At 49.5% G+C, this 23,133-nt stretch overlaps 1 protein-coding gene across 3 annotated transcripts in view; it reads left to right on the forward strand.

Moving 5' to 3' along the window:
• Nucleotides 1-15,112: 15,112 nt before the first annotated feature.
• Nucleotides 15,113-23,133, forward strand: part of SLC30A3 (solute carrier family 30 member 3) — a 39,444-nt gene continuing 31,423 nt past the window's right edge. For all 3 annotated transcript variants that reach the window (XM_084841400.1, XM_084841477.1, XM_084841333.1), the window contains exon 1: nucleotides 15,113-15,293. In XM_084841400.1, coding sequence (XP_084697526.1) covers nucleotides 15,196-15,293 — 98 coding nt within the window. In that variant the 5' untranslated portion in view covers nucleotides 15,113-15,195. The remainder of the gene's footprint in view (nucleotides 15,294-23,133) is intronic.

A 23,133-nucleotide genomic window follows, 5' to 3' on the forward strand; every position in this document is an offset into this window, starting at 1 on the left:
GTTTCACACCTTTAATATCTCCATCTTCCCTAATCCACTGTGCCATTCTCTCTATGGAAATATTGAAAGGAAAGCATCCTTGTCTAACCCCTGCTTGCAGATTAATTATTGGGGATCAGCTGCCATTTTGGCTTGGGGATTTTGGTAGGAAATTAACCTCGGTCCCACTTCTGTGCAATATTAAGAGGTCAACTACATTACAGGGCTGTCTTTCCCAGCCACTCTTCCCCAACCTGCAATGAGGAGATAATAGCACTGGACAACACTGCAGGGCTGTTGCATGCTACTCTATCAGTCTCAGGCTGATCCACAACTTGCAGTATTAATAACTGACTACACTGCTTACAATAGCCCCCAACATGCAGTATGGTGACTATGGACTGCATTTGCACTTTATTTAGGCATCCTGCATTAAAGAATGCCCAGCAGCATCTCTGCAAACAAAAACAAAACACAATTTTTGAAATCAGAATTTTTTAAACACGCTGTGTAAGTGGCATAAAACTAATTCCATTCAGAATCAAGTCCACAATCTTATGTTCATGATAATGTCAGCATACAATATGGTAGAAACCTCACTGCACTGGCAGAATCCAAGTTGTTCTGTTCCAAGTTGTGTGTGCTCACCCCTCACCCCCACCCATTTATGGAGTACAGGATTACATTGGACTTTATGGATCTACTATACAAATTTAGATGCATCCACTCAGAAATAAGCCACATTGAGTTTGGTGGTGCTTACTCCCCGGTAAGTCGATATAGGATTGCAGCATCAGGAATTTTTATACTGCCCTTAAAGAATCATGCCTGCCTGAGTTCTCCAAATACGTAAAAACAAAATACAAACAACAAAAATATCTGCAATACACGCACCCTATAAAAGCAAGGTAAGACGAATTCCATTAAGAATTAAGGGCATGGCCTTCTAATAGAGATGTGATGGCTCAGGCTGAGGGGAAATAGGATATGGGGAAATCTTGCTGCACTGGTGGAAGCAAGTTGAGCTGACTCAAGTATCCCCCATCAACGGAGTATAGGGGTGTTCTGTTAATTTTTAAGTTGCCCCCTATCTAAGACTCTGTCATTTTAGAAGCAGATTAGAACAACTGAAATCTAGGCAATGGGGTCTTGAGGGTAAACTATTATAAAAGTGACATAACGTGGTATGTCATAATAATATGACATAAATGGTAATCCTACACACCTGAACAAGTTGCAAAAAGGTATCCGAATATGGCTGACCTATTTTGCAGATGTGGAAGGGAAGAGATACATTTGCTCACATACTGGCTAGATATCGTTCAGGGTATTAAATAAATTTTGGGATATGAGATACAATTATACATTTAAAAAATGTTGTTAGGAGGCAATATGCCAATCACAGCATGCATAGATCTCAGCATCGCTGCTAGGTTTTATTCTGGTTGTACTGTTATACTGTGGTTTTAAGCTTTCATACATTATATTGTTTTATGCTGCACTTTGTAGTTTTAATTTTTGTGTGAACTGCCCAGAGCTTTGGCTATTGGGCGGTACAGAAATAAATAAATAGCCTCTGCATTGGTGGCAAAAATATGGAAATTGCCTTTTCTTCCTGTGAAGAAAGGAAATTTTCTGTCAGTGGGGAAGGAAATTTGGAATATAATGGTAATGAACAAGATCACTGCCTAGAAACACTTGTGGGAAGGAATTTATTTATTTATTTATTTATTGCATTTATACCCTGCCTTTTTTCCTCTTGGAAGGAACCCAAGGCGGCTTACATTATCTTCCTCCTCTCCATTTTATCCTCACAACAACCACCCTGTGAGGTGGGTTGGGCTGAGTCTGTGACTGGCCCAAAGTCACCCAGTGAGCTTCCATGGCCAAGTGGGGCTAGAACCCGGATCTCCCAGTTCCTATTTTCCAGAGAAATTGGACTTTATATATTCAGTTGTGTGGCATAAGTGACTTAGCACCAATAGACATTTTGACAGGGTGAAGCAATTAAAGGGATGCTAACCAATTATGTTTATTTAACCTATCAATTATCTTTTGTTTGTTTGAATTTAAGTTAATAGTTTGTTATGTAGCACACATATAAATATTTAGATATGACCCCCCCCTCGAAAGACCCCTCAGGTGGCAGCGAAAGCCTTTCTCTCATTTCGTTTCATTTATTACGTTTCTATGTCTCGTGGCCTGGCCCCACCCAGCTCGCTCTCCGGACAGGCTCGGTAGCTTTCCTATTTGGGGAGGGGGGAGGCCCCCCGCGGCCGCAGCCACACCAGGCGGGAGGGGCTCCCGGCGGTGGGTGCCGCAGGGAGTATCTTTGCCCTCCTGCGCCAGCTCCCCTCGGGGCGCGGCCCGTGGCTGCGGGGGCGCCTCCGCCCGGCTGCCCCGAGGGCCCGGCCCGGCGTGCGGGCGCGCTCCGTCGTTCTGGCCGACCTCCGCCCGCCAGGCAGGAGGGTCGCTGCCCTACGCCCAGCCCTCGCGCCGCCGCGCAGCGGAGTCCCGCATGGGACATGGGCCGGGCGGCGGCTGCCCCGCGGAAAGGCCGGCTGGCCGGCGACGTGGGGCCGCGGCTCCTCGGGGCAGGCGGGCCGGGCGCGGGGCGGGCTCCGGCAGGGGCGCCTGGGGCGAGGCAAGCCTTCCCGGGCCCCGGAGGCCGCCCTTTCGCCGGCCCCCGAGGTCCACGCCGAGGAGCGGCCCTCGCCGTGTCCTGCTGCGTGGGCCACTGAGGCGGGCGGGCGGGCGGCCTGGAGCGCGCCCCCGGGGCTCCGGGCGCGGCGCCGCCGCCTCCAACTGTTGCAGAACCCAGAGTCAGAGAGACCACGGAGTGAAGGAAAAAGAGATTCTTTATTTAACGCGCGGGCTTAAGGCTGGAATCACTTCCAAAGAGCCAGAAGCCCCGATTTACATCAGCACATTGGTTTTATAGACATTGTGACACATATGAAAGGGCTCCTCCTCCCCCTCCCGCGTGGGGTTGCAGTCCTCAACATTTCTTCTCCTAGCACCGTTGTTTATAATACAAGAACTGGGTTATAGGGTAGCCGTGATAAGCAGAGAACAGAAGAGAACAGCAGAGAACAAGATATACAATTGTATGACCTTTGACAAGATAAGGAATTCCTGTGTCTCGTCAGCTTACAACAATATATTCAAGGGAGAAAGAGCTCAGCAAGAACATGAAGCACGAGACTGCATGAGGCTACTTAGTCTGACCCCCGATATGGCTGCTACATTCCCCCCTTAAATGCATAATTTCATTACAATTATAGCATTTCTGATAACTATACAAAGCTTTTTGTAACATACATATTACTTAGCCTCTTGTTGGGCTATTAGAGCAGCAGCAGTTTTACTAGCTGAGACATAAAACAGATCGGTTAAACAGCACATAAGACAAGGAATGCAGAGACATAACAGTATCTCTATGAACAACACTGGTAGAATTAGGATGAACAATGCTTCAAGCCAGCTAAGATCTGGAAGCCAAAGGGTCAACTAATTGAGCTAATTGTTTTGTCTTATTGCTTTGTTAGCTACTATATTGTGCAGCTTGTTGATCTGTTCATCTACAGCATTGCCATTATCAGTTAAGTTAAAACAACAGAGCTTCTGGTGTGTCTCACAAGAGGTAATCTATACCAGCTCTATTTTCTAGAACTGCACCTCTTAGATCACGCAACTCTTTATTTAACAATGACAATGCTCGTGAGGTGGCATTTATGCTTTTGGCTAAGCTGCAAGCTAACCGGTTGATCTCTAGACCATCAGCCAAGGCTAAACCTGGAACCCCAACCAGTGACATTGCTAAGGCCAATTTTTCTGAGTCAGAATATAACTGCACATGACTATTAAAATTTTTAGTTAGTTGGAGTGCTCGAGGCTGCCGTCGACGGATTTTTTCGGGCCACAGGGGAAGAATTGGCACCAGTTCAATTGGCGGCTGAGGCAACATGGGTGGTTATTAGACAAGTTGGCAGGAATGAATGACCAAGTGCAGGAACTACATGTCTAAAACCATCCATGAGGCAAAAGTATGTGGACATCATTAAAAGATATGTTTTGAATTTTATTACAGTGGAAGGGGGCCAGGGATAGCTTTGTATTTTCTGGAAAATTTTTGACAATTAAGCATTCGTGCACACGTAGCATTTGTTTCAGCAATGATGGGGGTGCGTAGAGTGAACTCTGTAGGGGGTAGGATCTTTGCAACCACGCCCCAATTAGCATTTTGGGAATAAGTTAAACTTACACCATAAACTCTTAACATGGTATCTTTTTGAATTTTCCCAGGATGTCTACAGACAGGTATTAGGCAAGAGCTAATAAGCCTGTTTGCAGGTATATCTCTTGGCAAACAAAAATGTTTTACTCTTGTGATGTTAGCCAGGTGAAGCCAGTAATTATCAGCAAATCGCTGGGACAAACTTCTCTTTCCAGGGGCAGACCCCCCTTTTTGCACCTTATTAAGGAAACACAATGCAACACTACTAACACTACAACACGCATGTTTGATCTTCTTTGGGATCTGACCGTACGCCGGGCAGCTATTCACCTGGCAAGCTGCAGTAGGGTCTAGTCCCCTTCTTCAATTCTCCAGTTGCAGGTCTGACCGTACGCAGGGGGACAGTCTCCCGGTGTGTCCACAGTAAGGTCTAGCCTGAGTCTTCTCACTGCTTTTTCAGAATGATTTTTAAAGGATTTTCAGGATTTCTGTTTACAGTCCACTCTCCCCCTCTCGCTCTCTTGACTCCTCTCCAATGTATCCAGGGTTTAACTCCAGCTGCTTTCATAGCTGCGGGGGTGGAAAGTATGAGAGTTTTCAGTCTTCTCCATCTGGGAGTCAAAGGGTTATTTTTCCCTCTTTAACTCATACTTTAACTCTTGGTTGGAAAGGATGAACTTCTGTGATGGGAATGGCTTATTTTCTAAGACAAAGCGACGCTGGGCTTGAAGAACTTTGCTCAGTGTTTGGACTTCTTGTTTAAGGCTAACGTTTGCTTGCTCTTGATGCCGCTCCAGTGTCAATCATGAAGTCAATGTCACGGCTCCTCACAAGCTGTCTCCCTCTTCGCCTAAACTTTTTACCTAAAACTTTCTGCTCCATGCACCAGCCTTGTCTCTTTATTTGTCTTTTTAAAGTTAAACTCACTTACTTAAAACTTTCTGCTCTACACTAGTCCCAATGACACACATTTGGGATAGGCTCTTCTTCTCCTTCTAGTTACATTTTCTTCATCTTAAAGAACTATTACATTATCGTGGCTACTTTACCCCAGGTAATAAGCTCCAGGCACAATCAGCTGCTTTTAATTTACCCTGGGGGCAACTATGGCCACGCTTCTTTTTTATAAATGTTTTTTCTTTGCCTCTTGCCTTTTCTTTCTTGTTGTCATCTATTGGGAACCACATTTGGTATCATTTGGAGTTGCAACTAACACTAATCTGCAAATATCACATATATTTTATGATATTTAAGAAATCATAAAATATACACAACAAACTTTTTCTTCAATTTAACACAATGAATGGAAAACACTTTTTGCATGGAAAGGCGTGATGGAGCAGATCCAGCAATTATACTGCTCTTCTGGCTGAAAGCTCAGGGCCCATTAAAATCAAGGGATGGGCATACCCACACACGCAAAGAGTTCTAGGTCACCATTTTCGCATCGGCAACTCTATGCTGCATGAGTTCTGGCAGAAGGAAATCTAAAAGTCATAGATCAAACTCAGCCTGCTGTACACTGAGCTGACTACAAACGCAGAGTGTCTCTAAAAAGCCCAGATGATGATGGAGGCAAACAGAGAAGGCTCTGGGCAATGAAGATGCGATATTTGCAAATTAGTGTTAGTTGCAACTCCAAATAATACTAAGTGTGGTTCCCAATGGATGACAAGGAAAGAAAGACAAAAGCAAGTAAAAAAGAAGGAATAGAGAAAGTAGAAGACAGATAGAGAAGGGAGGAAAAAAAGAAGAAAGAAAAGGCAAGAGGCAAAGAAAAAAAAACATTTGTAGAAAAAGAAGCGTGGCCATAGTTGCCCCCAGGGTAAATTAAAAGCAGCTGATTGTGCCTGGAGCTTATTACCTGGGGTAAAGTAGCCACAATAATGTAATAGTTCTTTAAGATGAAGAAAATGTAACTAGAAGGAGAAGAAGAGCCTATCCCAAATGTGTGTCATTGGGACTAGTGTAAGGCAAAAAGGTTTAAGTAAGTGAGTTTAACTTGAAAAAGACAAAAAAGAGACAAGGCTGGTGCATGGAGCAGAAAGTTTTAGGTAAAAAGTTTGAAACATGATCTGCAATACAGGCAGATCAGCAAAAAGAAAGAAAGCAAAAGAAAGAGAAAAAATTTGTCTTCCCATACTAATAAATAAAAGTGTTATCAAGCACTTTGGGAAGCGAAGTTGTTTACAGGAAGCTGTGCCTGAGAACCAAACACTTCTAGCCTATGCTGAAAATGCTTGCTAGTGTTGTGCTGCCTCATGGGTAACATGTATGGTATAAAACCCATTTAGCCCAATAGCTTGTGGTTCAGAGAAGCTGTCTGATCCAACCATTAAGTACGCCTGTGTGCTGTAAGTTACCCAATAAAGTCTCCTTGTAAGTAAACCCCCCCCCCCGCTGGAATCCCAAAACACAAGTGGGGCTAGAGCGCCTCACCCAGTATCAAACCCTGCTGTTAGAAGCCATGAAAGCAAGTATAAAGTAGTCAATTAATATGACCAAAGTGTCTAAAGTGCTGCAAGGTGCCACCGAGGCCCCAGAGCGTGCTTGGAGCGTCTTTCAGATGCCTATCGCCAGTACACCCCCCTCGACCCAGAGGCCCAAGAAGACGTGGACGAAAGAAGAAAAAAAAGAAGACCCGGCAGAGGCAGAAGATTCTTAAAAAAGAACCAGTGTGCCCAGTGTAGACAAGATGGACATTAGTGGCATGAATGCCCAAATAAAATAAATCAAATACACAAAGGAGAAAACCAAAGGGGCCAGAATGGGCGAAGAGGGAGACAGCTTGAGAGGGGCCGTGACATTGACTTCATAATTGACACTGGAGCGGCATCAAGAGCAAGCAAACGTTAGCCTTAAACAAGAAGTCCAAACACTGAGCAAAGTTCTTCAAGCCCAGCGTCGCTTTGTCTTAGAAAATAAGCCATTCCCATCACAGAAGTTCATCCTTTCCAACCAAGAGTTAAAGTATGAGTTAAAGAGGGAAAAATAACCCATTGACTCCCAGATAGAGAGGACTGAAAACTCTCATACTTTCCACCCCCGCAGCTATGAAAGCAGCTGGAGTTAAACCCTGGATACATTGGAGAGGAGTCAAGAGAGCGAGAGGGGGAGAGTGGACTGTAAACAGAAATCCTGAAAATCCTTTAAAAATCATTCTGAAAAAGCAGTGAGAAGACTCAGGCTAGACCTTACTGCGGACACACCGGGAGACTGTCCCCCTGCGTACGGTCAGACCTGCAACTGGAGAATTGAAGAAGGGGACTAGACCCTACTGCAGCTTGCCAGGTGAATAGCTGCCCGGCGTACGGTCAGATCCCAAAGAAGATCAAACATGCGTGTTGTAGTGTTAGTAGTGTTGCATTGTGTTTCCTTAATAAGGTGCAAAAAGGGGGGTCTGCCCCTGGAAAGAGAAGTTTGTCCCAGCGATTTGCTGATAATTACTGGCTTCACCTGGCTAACATCACAAGAGTAAAACATTTTTGTTTGCCAAGAGATATACCTGCAAACAGGCTTATTAGCTCTTGCCTAATGCCTGTCTGTAGACATCCTGAAAAAATTCAAAAAGATACCATGTTAAGAGTTTATGGTGTAAGTTTAACTTATTCCCAAAATGCTAATTGGGGCGTGGTTGCAAAAATTCTACCCCCTACAGAGTTCACTCTACGCACCCCCATCATTGCTGAAACAAATGCTACGTGTGCACGAATGCTTAATTGTCAAAAATTTTTCCAGAAAATATAAAGCTATCCCTGGCCCCCTTCCACTGTAATAAAATTCAAAACATATCTTTTAATGATGTCCCCTTCATGGATCACTGCCTTGTTTTGGCGAAGGGGCTTGCGTAACTCAGTGAAGCCATAAGCTATGCCGTGCAGGGCCACCCAAGACGGACAGGTCATGGCAGAGAGTTCTGACAAAATGTGGTCCACTGGAGAAGGAAATGGCAACCCACTCCAGGATTCTTGCCAAGAAAACCCCATGGAGCGTATCACAAGGCTAAAAGATACGACGCCGGAAGATGGGCCCCTCAGGTCGGAAGGTGTCCAATATGCTACTGGGGAAGAGCAGAGGGTATTTCCAAGTAGCGCCAGAAAGAGTGAAGCGGCTGGGCCAAACCCGAAAGGACACTCAGCTGTGGATGTGTCTGGTGGTGAAAAGAAAATCCGATGCTGTAAAGAACAATATTGTTTAGGAACCTGGAATGTCAGATCAATGAATCAAGGTAAGCTGGAGGTGGCCAAACATGAGATGGCAAGATTGAACATCGACATCTTGGGAATCAGCGAACTAAAATGGACAGGCATGGGCGAATTTAATTCAGGTGACCATCATATCTACTATTGTGGGCAAGAATCCCTTAGAAGAAATGGAGTAGCACTCATAGTCAACAAAAGGGTGGGAAAAGCAGTACTGGGGTACAATCTTAAAAATGATAGAATGATCTCAGTACGAATCCAAGGCAAACCATTCAACATCACAGTAATTCAAGTCTATGCCCCAACCACTGAGGCCGAAGAAGCTGAGGTTGATCGGTTCTATGAAGACCTACAACACCTTCTAGAACTAACACCCAAAAAAGATGTCCTCTTCATCATAGGGGATTGGAATGCTAAAGTAGGAAGTCAAGAAATCACCGGGATAACAGGCAGGCATGGCCTTGGTGTACAAAATGAAGCAGGACAAAAGCTAATAGAGTTTTGCCAAGAGAACATGCTGATCATAGCAAACACTCTTTTCCAACAGCACAAGAGGCGACTCTACACATGGACGTCACCAGATGGTCAATATCGAAATCAAATTGATTATGTCCTTTGCAGCCAAAGATGGAGAAGCTCCATACAGTCAGTAAAAACAAGACCTGGAGCTGACCGTGGCTCAGATCATGAGCTGCTTCTTGCAAAATTTCGGCTTAAATTGAAGAACGTCGGGAAAACCACTAAACCGTTCAGGTATGACCTAAATCATATCCCTGATGAATATACAGTGGAGGTGAGGAATAGATTTCAGGGATTAGACCTGATAGACAGAGTGCCTGAGGAACTATGGACGGAGGTCCGTAACATTGTTCAGGAGGCAGCAACGAAATCCATCCCAAAGAAAAAGAAATGCAAGAAAGCAAAGTGGCTGTCTGATGAGGCTTTACAAGTAGCTGAAGAAAGAAGGGAAGCGAAAAGCAAGGGAGAAAGGGGAAGATATACCCAACTGAATGCAGAGTTCCAGAGAATAGCAAGGAGAGACAAGAAGGCCTTCTTAAATGAACAATGCAAAGAAATCGAGGAAAACAACAGAATGGGAAAGACTAGAGATCTCTTCAAGAAAATTGGAGATCTCAAGGGAACGTTTTGTGCAAAGACGGGCATGATAAAGGACAAAGAAGGCAGGGACCTCACAGAAGCAGATGAGATTAAGAAGAGGTGGCAGGAATACACAGAAGAACTATACAGGAAAGATCTGAATGTCCCTGATAGCCATGATAGTGCGGTCACTGAACTTGAGCCGGACATGCTCGAGAGTGAAGTCAAGTGGGCCTTAGGAAGCATTAGTAACAACAAAGCTAGCAGAGATGACAGTATTCCAGCAGAGCTATTTAAAATCCTAAAAGATGATGCTGTTAAAGTGCTGCATTCAATATGCCAACAATCCTGGAACACTCAACAGTGGCCACAAGACTGGAAAAGGTCAGTTTACATTCCAATTCCAAAGAAGGGCAACGCCAAAGAGTGTTCAAACTACCGCACAATTGCGCTCATTTCACATGCCAGAAAGGCGATGCTCAAAATCCTACAAGCTAGGCTTCAGCAGTATGCGAACCGAGAACTACCGGAAGTACAAGCTGGGTTTAGAAGAGACAGAGGAACTAGAGATCAAATCGCCAACATTCGCTGCATCATGGAGAAGGCAAGAGAATTCCAGAAAAACGTCTATTTCTGCTTCACTGACTACGCTAAAGCCTTTGATTGTGTGGATCACAACAAACTGTGGCAAATTCTTAAAGTGATGGGAGTACCAGACCACCTTACCTGTCTCCTGAGAAACCTGTACGAGGGTCAAGAAGCAACAGTAAGAACCAGACATGGAACAACCGATTGGTTCAAAATTGGGAAAGGAGTACGACAAGGCTGCATATTGTCGCCCTGCTTATTTAACTTATATGCAGAGTACATCATGAGAAATGCCGGGTTGGATGAATCACAGGTCGGAATTAAGATTGCCGGGAGAATTATCAACAACCTCCGATATGCAGATGATACCACCCTAATGGCAGAAAGCGAAGAGGATCTCAAGAGCCTCTTGTTGAGGGTGAAAGAGGAGAGTGCAAAAGCTGGTTTGAAACTCAACATTAAAAAAACGAAGATCATGGCATCTGGCCCCATCACTTCCTGGCATATAGAAGGGGAAGAAATGGAAGCAGTGACAGATTTTACTTTCTTGGGCTCCAAGATCACCGCAGACGGTGACTGTAGCCATGAAATTAAAAGACGCTTGCTCCTTGGGAGGAAAGCTATGGCCAACCTAGACAGCATAGTCAGAAGCAGAGACATCACCTTGCCGACAAAGGTCCGTCTAATCAAAGCTATGGTTTTCCCAGTAGTAATGTATGGCTGTGAGAGCTGGACTATAAGGAAGGCTGAGTGCCGAAGAATTGATGCTTTCGAAGTGTGGTGCTGGAGAAGACTCTTACGAGTCCCCTGGACTGCAAGGAGGTCAAATCAGTCCATCCTAAAGGAAATCAACCCTGAGTGCTCATTGGAAGGACAGATACTGAAGCTGAAGCTCCAATATTTTGGCCACCTAATGCAAAGAGAAAACTCCCTGGAAAAGACCCTGATGCTGGGAAAGACTGAAGGCAAAAGGAGAAGGGGACGGCAGAGGATGAGATGGCTAGATAGCATCACGGATGCAATGAATATGAACCTGAGCACGCTCCGGGAGAGAGCGCAGGACAGGAAGGCCTGGCGTGCTGTGGTCCATGGGGTCACGAAGAGCTGGACACGACTGAACGACTGAACAACAACAACATACTTTTGCCTCTTGGATGGTTTTAGACATGTAGTTCCCGCACTTGGTCATTCATTCCTGCCAACTTGTCTAATAACCACCCATGTTACCTCAGCCGCCAATTGAACTGGTGCCAATTAATAGAATCATAGAATCATAGAATAGTAGGGTTGGAAGGGGCCTACAAGGCCATCGAGTCCAACCCCCTGCTCAATGCAGGAATCCAAGTCAGAGCATCCCTGACAAATGGCTGTCCAGCCTCGTCTTGAAGGCCTCCAGTGTGGGAGAGCCCACCACCTCCCTAGTCATTGGTTCCATTGCCGTATTGCTCTGACACTCAGGAAGTTTTTCCTGATGTTCAGTCGGAATCTGGCTTCCTGTCACTTGAGCCCATTATTCCGTGTCCTGCACTCTGGGATGATCAAGAAAAGATCCTGGCCTTCTTCTCTGGGACAACCTTTCAAGTACTTGAAGAGTGCTATCATATCTCCCCTCAGTCTTCTCTTCTCAAGGCTAAACATGCCCAGTTCTTTCAGTCTCTCTTCATAGGGCTTTGTTTCCAGTCCCCTGATCATCTTTGTTGCCCTCCTTTGAACCCTCTCCAGCTTGTCTGCATCCTTCTTAAAGTGTGGTGCCCAGAACTGGACACAGTACTCCAGATGAGGCCTAACCAGTGCTGAGTAGAGGGGAACTAGTACTTCCCGGGATTTGGAAGCGATGCTTCTATGAATGCAGCCCAAAATAGCATTTGCCTTTTTTGCAGCCACATCACATTGTTGGCTCATATTCAGCTTGTGATCGACGACAATTCCAAGATCCTTCTCGCTCGTAGTGTGGTTGAGCCACGTATCCCCCATCTTGTAACTGTGCATTTGGTTTCTTTTTCCTAGGTTCAGAACTTGGCATTTGTCCCTATTAAATGCCATTCTGTTGTTTTCTGCCAGGCACTCCAGTCTATCCAGATCACTTTGAATTTTGTTTCTGTCTTCCAAAGTATTAGCTATCCCTCCCAATTTTGTGTCATCTGCAAATTTGATCAGCATTCCCTGCACCTCCTCCTCCAAGTCATTAATAAAAATGTGGAAGAGCACTGGGCCCAGGACTGAGCCCTGCGGTACCCCACTCGTTACCTCTCCCCAGCTTGAGAAGGTCCCATTGATAAGCACTCTTTGAGTCCGATTCTGTAGCCAACTGTGGATCCACCAGATCGTTGTTTCATCCAGCCCACTTTGAGCTAGTTTGCTCATCAGGATATCATGGGGCACTTTGTCGAAAGCTTTGCTGAAGTCGAGGTATATGATGTCTACAGCATTCCCACGGTCTACAAGGGAGGTGACTTGATCAAAAAATGAGATCAGAACAATTCTTCCCCTGTGGCCCGAAAAAATCAGTCGACGGCAGCCTCGAGCACTCCAACTAACTAAAAATTTTAATAGTCATGTGCAGTTATATTCTGACTCAAAAAAATTGGCCTTAGCAATGTCACTAGTTGGGGTTCCAGGTTTAGCCTTGGCTGATGGTCTGGAGATCAACCGGTTAGCTTGCAGCTTAGCCAAAAGCATAAATGCCACCTCACGAGCATTGTCATTGTTAAATAAAGAATTGCGTGATCTAAGAGGTGCAGTTCTAGAAAATAGAGCTGGTATAGATTACCTCTTCCTTCTTCATCATTTAAGTTGTGAGACACACCAAAAGCTCTGTTGTTTTAACTGATAATGGCAATGCTGTAGATGAACAGATCAACAAGCTGCACAATATAGTAGCTAACAAAACAATAAGACAAAACAATTAGCTCAATTAGTTGATCCCTTGGCTTCCAGATCTTAGCTGGCTTGAAGCATTGTTCATCCTAATTCTACCAGTGTTGTTCATAGAGATACTGTTATGTCTCTGCGTTCCTTGTCTTATGCGCTGTTTAACCAATCTGTTTTATGTCTCAGCTAATAAAACTGCTGCCCTCTACGCTCTAATAGCCCAACAAGAAGCTAAGTAATATGTACGTCACAAAAAGCTTTGTATAGTTATCAGAAATGCTACAATTGTAATAAAATTATGCATTTAAGGGGGGAATGTAGCAGCCATATCGGGGATCAGACTAAGTAGCCTCATGCAGTCTCATGCTTCATGTTCTTGCTGAGCTCTTTCTCCCTTGAATATATTGTTGTAAGCTGACGAGACACAGGAATTCCTTATCTTGTCAAAGGTCATACAATTGTATATCTTGTTCTCTGCTGTTCTCTTCTGTTCTCTCCTTATCATGGCTACCCTATAACCCAGTTCTTGTATTATAGACAATGGCGCTAGGAGAAGAAATGTTGAGGACTGCAACCCCACGCGGGAGGGGGAGGAGGAGCCCTTTCATATGTGTCACAATGTCTATAAAACCAATGTGCTAATGTAAATCGGGGCTTCTGGCTCTTTGGAAGTGATTCCAGCCTTAAGCCCGTGCGTTAAATAAAGAATCTCTTTTTCCTTCACTCCGTGGTCTCTCTGACTCTGGGTTCTGCAACAAAAGAACTCAGCAAGAACATGAAGCATGAGACTGCATGAGGCTACTTAGTCTGACCCCCGATATGGCTGCTACACAAAGGCGAATTGCTCATTCCGGGCCTGGGGGGAGGGGCCTCGAGCACCATGGGGGGCAAACAAACCGGCAGTTCCTTACCTGCCGGCACCCCCTTTCAACGGGGCGGGAAGGGAAATACCTTCCCCTGCCGCGGTGCCGGTCCTGGCCTCTCTGCGGATGGCGCTCCGGAACCGCGGGCTGCGTCCAGCATCCATCGGCCCCCAGCCCATCCCTCGTCCAGGCACGACGGGAAGCCTCCTCGCCTCCCCCCGCCCTCGTGGCTGCCTCCCCGCCAACCGCGCGTCACACGACGCCGCGACCCTTCTGAAGGAAAAGCGTCCGCCACGGCGGGGCCCCGGAGATGCCTGGTCGCGTGCGGGGCTGGCGATGCGCGAAAGGGAGCGGCGCGACGGTTCGCCGAGGCCCTTGTTCTGGGGCTCGGGTGGCTGGTTATCCGCGCGCCTTCTGGGCAGACGCGGCTCTGGCCACGCGAAGGCAGAAAGGGCGCCCCGCGAAACCCCGCGACGGGGCCGGCCGGCCAGCACCGACGGCGGCGGGTAGAAGCGCCCGTCCGCGCCGCTGTGCCCAGTCCCGGTCGCCGGGCGGAGGACGGCCCCACACCGGAGCAGCGGCTCTTGCTGGGCTGCACTGCGCCGCCCGCTTCTCCCCGTGGGACTCCTCTCCCGGCCGGATCCTTCGGCGGCGCCTGGCGCCCCGCTTCGAGCTCGCGAGGAAGACGACGCGGGCCGCGGGAGCAGCAAGGAAAGCCGGGCGAACGCTCAGCCCGCCGCGACACGCGTCTCTGCTGCCGCAGAGCAAGGCGGCGGGGCGCCCCGGCCCCCGCGCCTCGCCTCGCCCCGCCCGACTGCTGCCCGTTCCCCCGGCCGCATCCGCGCGCCGGCCGAGCCCTGCGGGCCGGGGGCGTCCGCGGGCGGGCGGGACGGGGTCGCTGCTGCAGCCGCGCCTTCCGCAGCCGGCCTCGACTTCCGCGCCGCGGCGCCCACCGCCGTCCTGGGGAGGCACCGGCGCGCGCGGGGCGCCCAGCCGCCGCGAAGGGCCTCGCCGCGGGCCGCTCAGCCCCTCCCCACAGCCAGCCAGGCGCCAGCGGAGCTCCGCGCGGCAGGTCGCGCGCGGCGGCCGGCGCCGCCGCGCTGCATCGGGTCCCGCCGCGGGGGCGGGTTGCCCGGCTGCCTGCGGGGGCGGGGCCTGCGGGGGCGGGGCCTCCGCGCGCCCCGCCCGCCCGCGTCTGCTCCCGCTCGGACCTCTCGGCGGCGGCGGCAGCAGCGTCGGGGGCGCCCGCCGGCCGGGCGGCGGCACGGGGAGCGCCGGGGGGCCTCGGGCTGAGAGCGGCGCCCCGCAGCGCGCTGGGCCGAGCTGAGCGGCGCCGGCTGCCTGCGCCCCCCGCGCGATGGCCCTCCCCGCTGGGCCCGGCGGGGCCCCCTCGGAGACCGCTCGTCTGGTGGGCAGCCGCAGCCTCCGCGGCGCCAGCAGCCTCCGCCTCCAGAGGTGAGGGGACCCGCGCACGGCAGCGCCGCCTCCGGCCCCCGCGCTCCTGCCCGGCGCCCCCGCGGCAGGAGGGCAAGCGGCCTTTGGCCTGGCCGCGCAGCGCGGCGCCTGAAGCCGGTCCCGGGTCGCTGCCGGCTCTGGGCCCTTCCGCCCAGGACCTCTTCGCCCGCCCCACAGCCCCCGTCTCCCCGCCCCTCCACCCACTCCCCGCCGCGCCGTCTACCGTCCTGCCCAGCGGAGCGGCCTCCGGTCGCCCCGTCTTCCCCTCGGCTGCGACGGACAGCCTCCCGCCCCAGCCAGCCCCGGCTCTCTTGGCGTGTCTCGCAGGACAACTCCCCGCTTTTCTGTCCCGCTCGCCAGTCCTCCGGCCGGCAACCGGCAGGTGCCCCGCCCGCCCGCTCGCTCGCTCCTCGCTCCGCCGCCTCCACACTGAAGTCCCCGCAGCGCTCGGCCTCTTTCAGGGGAGGGTTCTCGCTGCTGCCCCCCTCCCTACAGCCGGAGACCCGGTGCCACCTCCCCTCCGCTCCAGGGCGTGCCGCGGGAGCCCTGCCGAGCCCCCTCGACGGCTCGCCGAGAATTCCGTGGGCGGCGCGAGGGGCAGCTGGGGGGCGTGGAAGACAGTGGGCGGGGTTTTCTTCCTGGTGCTGGGGGCGGCCTTCCGCAGGGGCTTTGGTTCTCTTGCTTATGCTGCTGCCCCTCCGCCGCCGATTTTCTCGGCCGTCAAGCGTGCCAGTCTCTGTCTCTCTCTGCCTGTGTATACGGGCGGCGGGGAGAGAATAATAATTAGTTGCGAGACTAGTCCTGAGTGTTTCACTCCCTTGGTCGCTGGCCCCAGCTCTAGGGGGACTCCGCAGGCCAGAGGTGACTCCCTCTTCCCACCAACGGGATGCTGGGGCTTCTCTGGCCCTCTCCTGGGGAGCCCAAAAGGGCCTTTCCGTGGCTGCTGCAATGTGCCCCCCCCCGCACCGAAGGCATTGGTGCGTTGCTCTGTGGAACCCACAGTGGGATGTGAGGCAGGAAGGAGCCCATCCTCCCACCCTGTGCCCACAGGCTGAGGAGGCAGGCACCGGATGACAGCCCGGCGGGCTGGCAAGAGGCGGCGGGCCAGGAGTGGCCTTCCACGGGGAAAGGGCATTGAGAGGGGGCAGGGGCGCAGAAGTAGATCTGGCCAGGAACTGCCCCTCAGACATGGCTGGTGTTCCGCTGGGGGAGGCCTCGCTCTAGGTGCCCCGGAGCTTCTCTCCTGCCTTCAGCTGCTGCTGCTTGCCTCTTTGGCAGGCCCGGGGCTGCCTCGCCTCTCCCCCATCTGCCTCCTGATCCCTGTGGCTGCCAGGGACAGCTGCGCCGTGGGCTGGCGAAGTCTGCGCCTCCCGCTTCCCTTCTGCCTCCTTGTGCTGCTGGCATGGGGGGCGGAGATAAGCCCCCAAAGCCACCTGCTCAGCAGCCCCCAGCCCATCAGGCCTGCAGGCCAGCCTGCCCTGCCCAAGGAGATGCACCCTGAAGGGCCCTGGGGTCAGTGGCCCTCGCAAGGACAGCGGCTCCTGTCCACCTGCCTCAGAACCCGGACGTGGGAGAAGGGCGGGCAGAAAGCAGAGCGGAGGAGGAGCTTCTGAGAGCTCCAACTGAATTGGAGGGGTGTGGCCTGAGTACTCCCAGCAGCTGACTGGGCGGGAAGCTTCAGTCTGTTTCCCGCCTCCCAGCTGAGCAGAGCAGAGCAGAGCAAGCTGCTCCAGCTGGTCCAGGGACTACAGAAGCAGGCAAGCTCCCAGAGAGCGAGCGAACAGGGGGAGCAAACAGGAGTTGGCCAGGGGAGTTGCAGTGGTTGAAGAGACAAAGGAGACAAAGGAGACAGAGGCTAAGAGGTAAGTGGGTTGCAGGAAGCCCAGGGCGCTGCCCTTTATCCTTCTGACTGGCTGTGAGCTCACCAGGAGCTTCTGAGAGCTCCAACTGAATTGGAGGGGTGTGGCCTGAGGACTCCCAGCAGCTGACTGGGCAGGAAGCTTCAGTCTGTTTCCCGCCTCCCAGCTGAGCAGAGCAGAGCAGAGCAAGCTGCTCCAGCTGGTCCAGGGACTACAGAAGCAGGCAAGCTCCCAGAGAGCGAGCGAACAGAGCGAGCGAACAGGGGGAGCAAACAGGAGTTGGCCAGGGGAGTTTGGCAGGGAAGGTCAAGGGGGAGGCCCCTAACATTTTTTTTATTTTTTTTTACTAACTTTTTTTCATTTATTTGTCTTGTAACACACACTTCCACACCAGTGGGACTCTGCTTTTAACCTCTACTGAGTAGAGGAGCAGGCACAGGCTAGTCTAGAACAATCACAAAGCTAGACACAAAAAGGGAAAAGAGGCTATGGAAGGACAAGACTCTCCAGTGGTGGTGACCTGCAAGGTGTGTGCAATGTTTGTTTTCTTGCCTGAGAACAACATGGCCTACACCTGCAACAAGTGCAAGTTGATCACGCTGCTGGAGGAAAAAGTAAGTGGACTGGAGCGGCGACTGTCAACCCTCCGGGGAATAAGAGAACACGAAGAGTTCTTGGACAGAATGGGGGAACTACAGCAGCAAAGGGCAGACCAGAAGCTTGAAGAGCAACAGCAAGATGAGGCAGTGGGAAATGCTGAGGTGAAGAAAAATGGAGTAGAGGATACTCCTTGGAAAATGGTGACAGTTAGGAGAAGAAGAACTAGACGCCACTCTGCACCAGTGGAAGCGGTGGAGCTGTGGAACCGATTCCAGGTACTTGCAGATGAGACTGGAGGACAGCCTGCAGAGGAAGAATCACAGGGGAACCTGCATGAGAGTGAGCAAGAGGCTGAAGGTCAGTCAAACAGAGGCGATGAAACCCAGGCCTACAAGAAGAAGAAGAGAAGAGTGGTAGTAGTGGGAGACTCCTTGCTGCGTGGGATCGAGACCCAAGTATGTCGCGAAGACCCGTGGACTCGCCAGGTATGTTGTCTCCCGGGAGGACAGATTAGAGACGTGACTGAAAGGTTGCCTGCACTCATAAAGCCCACTGACAGGTATCCCTTTCTTCTCATCCATGTGGGAACAAATGATACCGCCAAGCGGAGCTACGAAGAGATCACGTCAGACTTTGAAGCTTTGGGAAGGAAACTCCAGAACTTTGGGGCCCAGATAGTTTTCTCATCCATCCTTCCAGTAGTTAGAAGAGGGATAGAAAGGGAACGAAAAATACTCCGGGTGAATGACTGGCTACGAAGGTGGTGCCGACGAGAGAGATTTGGATTCTGGGACCACGGGCTATACTTCCTGGAAGATGGGCTGTTGGCTAGGGATGGGTTGCACCTCACAAAGGCTGGGAAGAATGTGTTTGGCCACAGCATGAAGAACTTCATCAGGAGGGCTTTAAACTGAATCCTACGGGGAAGGGAGATGTAATGTTGGGGGTAACAATGGACGTAGGCGCATGCACTGCAATGGAGAGAACAGCGCTGATAGCGCCCAATAATAGTCTTCAGACACATGTAGGAAGAAAGCCAGACTATGAAGCACATGGTCTTCGATGTCTATATACTAATGCCCAGAGTATGGGAAACAAACAGAACGAACTTGAACTCTTAATACAGGAGGGAAATTATGACTTGATAGGTATAACTGAGACTTGGTGGGATGACTCTCATGACTGGAATACAGCAGTTGAAGGATATAACTTGTTCAAAAAGAACAGGAGGAACAGAAAGGGAGGCGGGGTTGCACTGTATGTGAAAAATACATATCTCTGCACAGAAATACAGGAGGAGGAGCTTGGTAGCCCCATCGAGAGCATCTGGGTTGAAATAAATGGAGCAAAGAATAAAAGGAACCTGGTGGTCGGAGTCTACTACCGGCCACCCAATCAAGGAGAAGCCAAGGATGAAACTTTTGAAAAGCAAATAGCCAATGTTTTAAGGAAGCATGATGTAGTAGTAATGGGGGACTTCAATTTCCCCGATATTTGTTGGGAGACAAATTCTGCAAAACATGGCCCCTCCAGGAAATTCCTGACTTGTGTGGCGGATAACTTCCTCCTACAGAAAGTAGAGGAAGGAACTAGAGGATCGGCTATCCTTGACTTGATCCTAACCAACAGAGATGACTTAGTGGATAAAGTAGCAGTTACAGGAACTCTGGGGGAAAGCGACCATGTTGTACTTGAGTTCTTGGTTCTAAGGGAAGCAAAAGCCGAGTGTAGTCAAATGCGTACCCTGGATTTTAGGAAAGCTGATTTTCATAAACTCAGAACAATGATCAGTAAGGTCCCATGGCAAGCGATGCTAGCGAGAAAAGGAGTCCAAGATGGGTGGGAGCTTTTAAAAAAGGAAATTCTCAAGGCACAATCACAAACAATTCCAACAAGAAGAAAAGGTGGAAGACAACAGAAGAAGCCAATGTGGCTTCACAAAAAGCTTAGGGATGACCTGAAAACAAAAAAGGACACATATAGGAAGTGGAAAGAAGGCCAAGTAACAAAGGAAGAGTACAGGCACATAGCACAGAATTGCAGGGATGGCGTCAGGAAGGCTAAAGCTGAGAATGAGCTGAGGTTAGCAAGGGATGTTAAAAACAACAAAAAGGCTTTCTTCAGCTACGTGCATAGTAAAAGGCAGAGGAAAGAAATGGTTGTTCAGCTATTAAATAAGGATGGCAAAATGATAACAGATGACAAAGAAAAGGCAGAGGTGCTCAATTCCTACTTTGGCTCAGTCTTCTCCCAAAAGAGGGTCTATGACCCCCCTGGCAAAGGCGAAGTACAGGCTGAAGGGGCAGGATTGCAGCTTGAGATCGACAGGCATATGGTCAAGGAACACCTCATTACTTTGAATGAGTTCAAATCTCCAGGGCCAGATGAACTGCATCCTAGAGTCATAAAGGAACTGGCAGAAGAGCTCTCAGAACCGCTGTCTATTCTCTTTGAGAAATCATGGAGGACCGGGGAAGTGCCAGATGACTGGAGGAGGGCTAACGTTGTCCCTATCTTCAAAAAGGGTAAAAAGGAGGAACCTGGGAACTACAGACCAGTCAGTCTGACATCAATCCCTGGGAAAATTCTGGAGCAGATCATAAAGCAATCCATCTGAAAGCACCTTGACAACAATGCAGTGATTACTCGAAGCCAACATGGATTTGTCAAAAACAAGTCCTGCCAGACAAATCTGATCTCATTTTTTGATCAAGTCACCTCCCTTGTAGACCGTGGGAATGCTGTAGACATCATATACCTCGACTTCAGCAAAGCTTTCGACAAAGTGCCCCATGATATCCTGATGAGCAAACTAGCTCGAAGTGGGCTAGATGAAACAACGATCCAGTGGATCCACAGTTGGCTACAGAATCGGACTCAAAGAGTGCTTATCAATGGGACCTTCTCAAGCTGGGGAGAGGTAACGAGTGGGGTACCGCAGGGCTCAGTCCTGGGCCCAGTGCTCTTCAACATTTTTATTAATGACTTGGAGGAGGAGGTGCAGGGAATGCTGATCAAATTTGCAGATGACACAAAATTGGGAGGGATAGCTAATACTTTGGAAGACAGAAACAAAATTCAAAGTGATCTGGATAGACTGGAGTGCTGGGCAGAAAACAACAGAATGGCATTTAATAGGGACAAATGCCAAGTTCTGCACCTAGGAAAAAGAAACCAAATGCACAGTTACAAGATGGGAAATACGTGGCTCAACCACACTACGAGCGAGAAGGATCTTGGAATTGTCGTCGATCACAAGCTGAATATGAGCCAACAATGTGATGTGGCTGCAAAAAAGGCAAATGCTATTTTGGGCTGCATTCATAGAAGCATCGCTTCCAAATCCCGGGAAGTACTAGTTCCCCTCTACTCAGCACTGGTTAGGCCTCATCTGGAGTACTGTGTCCAGTTCTGGGCACCACACTTTAAGAAGGATGCAGACAAGCTGGAGAGGGTTCAAAGGAGGGCAACAAAGATGATCAGGGGACTGGAAACAAAGCCCTATGAAGAGAGACTGAAAGAACTGGGCATGTTTAGCCTTGAGAAGAGAAGACTGAGGGGAGATATGATAGCGCTCTTCAAGTACTTGAAAGGTTGTCACAGAGAAGAAGGCCAGGATCTCTTCTTGATCATCCCAGAGTGCAGGACACGGAATAATGGGCTCAAGTTACAGGAAGCCAGATTCTGACTGAACATCAGGAAAAACTTCCTGAGTGTCAGAGCAATACGGCAATGGAACCAATTACCTGGGGAGGTGGTGGGCTCTCCCACACTGGAGGCCTTCAAGACGAGGCTGGACAGCCATTTGTCAGGGATGCTCTGACTTGGATTCCTGCATTGAGCAGGGGGTTGGACTCGATGGCCTTGTAGGCCCCTTCCAACCCTACTATTCTATGATTCTATGATTCTATGATTCTATGAGGAGCACGGGGCTGCCCCACAGGCTGCACGGGGGAAGCTGGTGGGCGTGAGCTGTGGGGCCTCCGAGGAACTCCACGGGACCAGGGCTTTTCAGCTTGCTCATAGATTTTCTTCTCAAGGTCGCTCTGAGCATTCCGGTCTGGGGGATGATTGAATTCATTTTGGAACCTGGCATCATCACCCACAGTGCTTCTGGGGAACAGCCCATCCCTTTTCATTGTTCTAGTCTGCTGGACACTATGCCTTCTTCGATGTACAATTAAAACAAAACAGGACAGCAATGAGCTCCAAACAGATCTCTCCAAACCGGGAGAACGGGCAGCCAAATGCCAAATGCGGTTCAGTGTAAGCAAGTGTAAAGTGCTGCATGTCGGGGCAAAAAATCCCGACTGCAAGTCTAGCCTGAAGGGGCTTGAGCTAGTGGTAAATGACCAGGAAAGAGATCTTTGGGTCGTGATGGACAGACAGCTTGATGAAAATGCCAACCCAGTGTGCAGCATCTGTGAAAAAGACAAATTCCATGTTAGGCATAATTAGGAAAGGCATGGAGAATACAATTGTCAAGATCATTCTGCCCTTATACAAATCAATGGCTACCACAAGATGTCATGATGACCACCAATTTGGATGGCTTTATTTATTTATTACAATATTTATATACCACTCCATATCAGAAGATTTTGGAGCAGTGAACAACATGGTAAAAGAATAAAACAGCAGGTTAAAGGAGTTAAAACATTTTTTAAAAAGACAAACATCCACAAAGTGGAATTTAACAAACCACAGCTGGTCATGCAAGGAAGGCCTCTTGAAATAACAATGTCTTCAGGAGGCGCTGGAAGGAACACAGTGTTGGCACCTGCCTGACCTCCAAAGGCAGGGAATTCCACAGGAAGGGGGCCACCACACTGAAGGATCTTTTCCTGGTGGACTTCAACTGGGCCATAGGTCCATGTGGAACCACCAGGAACATGCTCTCTGATGACATCAGTGACCAGGCAAGTTGGTAAGGGAGAAGGCACTCTGTCAGGTATCCTTCTCCCAAGAGCATCCCTGACAGATGGCTGTACAGCCTCATCTTGAATGCCTCCAGTGTGGGAGAGCCCACCACCACCTTAGGGAATTGGTTCCATTGTTGTATTGTTTTTCCTGTAACTTGAGCCCATTATTCCGTGTCCTGCATTCTGGGCTAATCAAGAAGAGATCCTGGCCTTCCTCTCTGTGACAACCTTTCAAATACTTGAAGAGCGCTATCATGTTTCCCCTCAGTCTTCTCAAGGCTAAACACGCCCAGTTCTTTCAGTCTGTCTTGATAGGGTTTGTTGGCTCATATTCAGCTTGTGATCGACAACCATTCCAAGATCCTTCTTGCTTGTAGTGTTGTTAAGCCAAGTATCCCCCATCTTGCAACTGTGCATTTGGTTCCTTTTTTGTAGGTGCAGAACTTGGCATTTCTCCCT

This window comes from Heloderma suspectum, chromosome 1 (assembly GCF_057233095.1).
Source record: "Heloderma suspectum isolate Gila_16-S chromosome 1, 16-S_ref, whole genome shotgun sequence".
NCBI classification, from domain to species: Eukaryota; Metazoa; Chordata; class Lepidosauria; order Squamata; family Helodermatidae; genus Heloderma; species Heloderma suspectum.